The 5,183-nt window shown below is 35.2% G+C and overlaps 1 protein-coding gene across 2 annotated transcripts; it reads right to left on the bottom strand.

Moving 5' to 3' along the window:
• Positions 1-1,588: 1,588 nt before the first annotated feature.
• LOC127126196 (uncharacterized) lies at positions 1,589-3,889 on the bottom strand. 2 transcript variants are annotated; one of them, XM_051055081.1, is made up of 3 exons: positions 3,718-3,872; positions 3,200-3,477; positions 1,589-2,430 (listed from the first exon to the last, which is right to left on the bottom strand). In XM_051055081.1, exon 3 carries the CDS (start codon positions 2,319-2,321, stop codon positions 1,782-1,784), a length of 540 nt encoding a protein of 179 aa, XP_050911038.1. In that variant the 5' UTR covers positions 2,322-2,430; positions 3,200-3,477; positions 3,718-3,872; the 3' UTR covers positions 1,589-1,781. The 2 variants fall into 2 exon arrangements, with proteins under 2 accessions (XP_050911038.1, XP_050911039.1); XM_051055082.1 differs by lacking the exon at positions 3,200-3,477 and having other exon boundaries at positions 3,718-3,889.
• Positions 3,890-5,183: the final 1,294 nt, after the last annotated feature.

The raw sequence follows: 5,183 nt of genomic DNA, 5'->3' as shown, positions 1-5,183 counted from the left end.
AAACACAGGTCCACAACGAGGGGATGTCGAATGGAGACTATCGGGTCCAACTGAATAAAGGTTGGTGCGACTGTGGAAAATTTCAAGCTTTTCGTATGCATCACTCTCATGTCATTGCAACATGTTCATATGCTCGCCAAGACGCTTCCATGCATCTCTCTGGTGTTTACAAAGTCGTAAATATTTTCAATGTGTTCAACAATAACTTCCCGATAGTAGCATTGAAAGATTATTGGCATGCATATAAAAGGGACATAATTTGGTACAACAAAAACATGCGATGAAAGAAAAATGATCGTCCTAACAGCACGCGAATTAGAACAGAAATGAATATGGATGATAAAATGGTAAGATTATGTGATTTATGTCGTCAGCCCGATATAATCGGACAAAATGTTTTTGTCCCAATGTTGGAGCAAGTTCTACATAAACATTTATTTGTTTTCTTTAAATTTTTGTAAGCTTGTTATTTATAATATATCAACTTTTGGTTACAACATAAAATTTTCACACACAAACAACACAATACATAGTAATGCAAATAAAATACGCATAAAACAACAACTGAAACAACAGATAAAAAAGCTTAACACCACAACATGCCTAAGAGATTACAACAATCAAAACAATATCATATGTTGCAGACATCATATCTCTAACTCACACCCACATATGTTGTGTAGCATTATTTTCATTTGCAATTAAGATGTACCAAACAAGCATCTCGATACTTCTAATTGTTTCTCCATTATTAATCTCTCAATCTAACCAACTTTTCAAACTCCTCTCAAGATGCTCAAAGTTTTGGATGTTTCAAAATAGCATTTTTCATCCGAGATTTCATTGCGGAATAACATATATGCTCATGTCTTTTAACAATTATGATAGAGCTAGTGATGAAAATGAAAGAAGAATTTGAAATGAAATGTGAAGTGAAGCAAATGGTAGGAGGCACCTCAATTTATGCTTAAAAAATCATAATGTACACCGGTGTCAGGTCAATTGACGTCTCCCTTATACATTTATACACTGACGCCAATTGAATTGGCAACACTACGTGCAGTCGCAAATCCAAATAACGCCTCCTCTTAAAAATATAGAGTTGTCGCCAATTCGCCTGACAACAACACTTCGTCCAGATTTTTTTATTTGAAAGTAGGAAATTTTAAGAATTTTTTTAAAACATGAATTCTTTTGAAAATTAATTTTAAAATGTGGATTATTTGGATACAAAAATTTGAATTAGTGATATAAAAATAAAAAACAATTACAATATAAGATGCAGGGTGACACGAAGAACTAGTGATATAGAAATGAACAATTAGACGAAATTGTGTTATGATTTGAAGAACATGAAGTCTAATGAAATTTTACCGAGCCAAAAAAACAAATTATGGTAATTAATAAAATGATAATTGAATTAATGCAGGAAAGATATGTGAAGTTAAAAGATAATAAAGAGTTGAAATGAGGATAGGAAACAATTAAGACAACCTGGAGACGCATTCCATTTGCAAGTAAAAGCAGAATGAATATGCTGCATTTGAGAGAGAGAGAGAGATGGGCTGACTACATGGTTCACATAATATAGTTGAATTTACATCCATTTAACGAAAATTTGCATAAACACATCAAATGTCTTCAAAACAATTTGTGGGGAAAAAATATACATCGGCTTAAGTCATATTCTCTCAATCACTAAAGCAAAGATACATTCAAAAGTTCAATGGGAAAATAAAAGATACATTCATACAGATTAATGAGGAAGGAAAACTTTGAGGCTAAGAGGCTTTCTTCGGAGGCGTCATGTTAAAAAGAAGGAAAACAACCGCTTGGATGATACTAATCTTGAACAGTGAAAAAGCGAGTATATATACCAACAGACCAGTTTCAAGACTAGGAAAATCAGTACCAAAACTGGTTGTTCCCCGATTACCAAAATACTGGATAACCTTCAGCAGGGAATACTGGTTGGCAAGAGAAGCAGTGAAGAGAAGCATTGCTAAGGAAGATAGAACAGCATATAATCTCAAGAAGCTCGACCGGCTTCGTCTTCTACCTATATCCGCAATGATCAACAAAACGACACTGGCTATAAGAGAAGAAATGGCGACTGTATTTGTCGTATTGTCTTTTTCTCCTCTTAAAACTGCAAAGAGCACCCCTATTAACAAAAACAAAGCCTCAATGATAAATAGCACAGAGAGGCGTTTCTTTCCCTTTGCAACAAGTTGATACCTTGAATCAACTACCATACGGTAGGAATAGTCAGATCCATCGGTTCCAGAAGGCCTTCCCAACGCTGATTTTCTTTGCTGCATTTTCTTCTACAAGATCCAACTTCAGATCGGAGACTTGGTGGAATGTAATGGCAAATTGACGATGACAACGTAACGACGTTGTCAACGTAGCGATATTGGTTACCACTGTCTGAAATGCAAAATCAAGAGAAGTTAATCCTTTTTTCCACACAGTTTGAAATGCAAAATCAAGAGAAGTTAATCCAACTATGTTACATCTTTTACGTTTAATGTACTTAACAAGTTTTGTAATTAAATAATCACACTCTAATTATTCTTATACTCATCGCGTGTGTACGTCATAGAAGGGGATTCATCAAAATCAAATGATGTTAAGACACAGGCTAGAATGAGATCAGGGGGAAATTTTCAACGGTCTTATAAGCTAGTGTTACCTATAGTCTTTGGTCACAGTTTTTTTCCTTTTTGGGCTCGCCATTTAAAATGGTGGCCTAACCATGGAAATAGGCACAGTTTTTGGGCATACCGTTTAAAATGGTGGCTTAAACTACGACGAATAGGGCAAAGTTTTCCAGAGAACCTAAAGCAACAGTTATTACATGTTGCCAGAAGCCTTAACGGTTCTAACTGCTCCTATTTGTGTTCGATACAATAACTACAATTCTAATTTAGTGATCTAAATTCATAATATTATAATGCGTGACAAGGGAAACTAGTGTCTTTTAAATGAAAACAATTGGAATTTAGCACAGCACGACAAAAGAAAGTTAAGCAATAGAAGATATCGTGCAGTATCAAAAAGTAAAAGATCAACTTTTGCCTTGTTTACTAGTTGGGTAAAAAATACACAGACAAGGATTTGCAGATAAAAAACCCACAATTTCCTCCATGAGCGTTAAGTCACGGCAAGCGCTATGGCGCTATTTATACACACTTACCCAAAAACATGAAAGTTATAATCCAGGCAAAAAAAGGCCCAGCATGCTTTTTTTTAACAATCTTGCTTCAAAAAGCTCGATCTTGACCACACTGGCAATGAAAACGATCTTTCTCTGGTCGGAGCACTCTCAGGCATTCTTGGCTCGTAAGATCTTACAATCCATCGCTCTTTCTTTGACTATACTAGTCCTAGTGACTCACTATGACAGCATCATGGATCTATCACCTATCCTAATAACTCAATATGCCAGCATGTCCATGTTGCCCCATTCCATGTCTATACAAAATCAAAATTCCATGCAGAAACAACAATTTTGCATCAATTTAACCATCCAAGGATGTGAACACAAGGAATATCCCATAAAATCAATAAAATGAAACTTAAAGATATAAATCTCAACTTTGACGTTATCTTTGTTCGTGTAGTTACAAACCAAAAGAAACCCTAACAGATCCAAAACAAAATGGGTAAAAATAAAGAAGAGGTGAAATTGAATGAAGAATCAAGAGCACTAACCAATTACTCCGATCAGAGAATGTGTGAAAAGAGGTGTCTCGCGGCGGGGATGCGCGCTGGCCGGGGAGATGGCTGCGATGCGGAAGTGAAAGTTTTTTTCTTTTCTAAGAATTTTTTTGTTTTTTTTTTTCTAAGTTTTAATAAGGACTCTACTTTTTCTTGTCCTAGAAACAAAATTTTAAATATAATATAATATTATTTATAGGATTATCATTATTAATTTTTTGAATTAATTATTTGTCAGTGTAAAAAAATTTACACTGTCAATTCATCACCATCATCCGTTTAGATTACTTTATAGATTTTTAAAATAAAAGTCAAATTTATTTTAATATCCAACCTTTAAGATTAACTGACGGTGTAAAATCCTTTTACACGGTCGGCGTATTTCAATTAAATTCTAATTTTTTTATTATATTAATTAATTATAATATTTAAATAAGAAAAAAATTGACTCTGGAATTTTTGGTTAGAGTTAGTTTTGGGAATTTTTTATGCAAATAATTCAATTTTTTAAAAAATCGCAAAATAACTCATATTTTAGATCATTTTTCAAATTATTCTACATTGAAGCACTTTTGTCATATCAATTAGTGACTACTCTCTAATTTTAGGAGGAGGCGCCAATTGGATTGATTTCTACACCTAGTGATGTCATCCCAATTGACACCTATGTGTAAGTTTTAAGAGGTGGCGTCAATTGGTCTGACATCTATGTATGTTGTGTTATTTTTTTGGAAAAATAATGGATATTTTATATAAAAATCGAAATCGGAAATATTAGTATTAATATTAGGTTGCGTTTACATACGAAAACCAAAAATACTAATGTCGTTGACCGGGATGACCCAACCGACCTCCGGTTCCACATCCCCTAGCTACCCGAACGCGTGACCCTAGTCCATGTTGATGATTCACCCTAGGTGTTTGAGGATTTGAGGATCCATGAACATCACCACCACCTGCAGGAGATTCCCTAAGATATTCAAATATATCCACGAAATCATGTGTATGTAATGAAGCGCTATCGCCATAGCTGAGTTTGTGACCCATGCCAGAGTAGTTGGGGTGTGTTTGAGTTATTGGAGGGCGGTCAGGACGATTGAAGGGCGACATTAGTGTGAATTATGCGTTGAGGAATGGTTGAAATGGTTGTTGTGGTGTTTGATAGCCATATGGTTGTTGCATGTTTTGGTTTTGTGATGTTTGAGCTTCTTGGCTATAGTAGGAGGGACGGTTGGTGTTAAATGATCGCTGAGTCTTTTGGCTATGAAGGCTATGGTAGGGTGATGTGTTAGGCGCATATCGATATTGGGTGTCTTGATGATGATATTCTTGTTGGCGGTGGTACGAGGTATGCTCTTGGTATTGTGGTTAGGTGTTTGGCATGTTAAGGTCGTAGGTTTGTCTGTTTGTGGGCCGATAGTTTTGTTGGGTATGTGGTTATGAGTAGCCGACCTGGTAAT

Source organism: Lathyrus oleraceus, chromosome 3, assembly GCF_024323335.1.
Source record: "Lathyrus oleraceus cultivar Zhongwan6 chromosome 3, CAAS_Psat_ZW6_1.0, whole genome shotgun sequence".
Taxonomy (NCBI): Eukaryota; Viridiplantae; Streptophyta; class Magnoliopsida; order Fabales; family Fabaceae; genus Lathyrus; species Lathyrus oleraceus.
Note: the sequence above shows the minus strand (reverse complement) of the source record. Positions and strands in the feature narration are given on the sequence as shown.

Coding starts and splice junctions, on each gene's coding strand:
- LOC127126196 (XM_051055082.1), bottom strand. CDS start 2,321: ATGCAGCAAAGAAAATCAGCGTTGGGAAGGCCTTCTGGAACCGATGGA.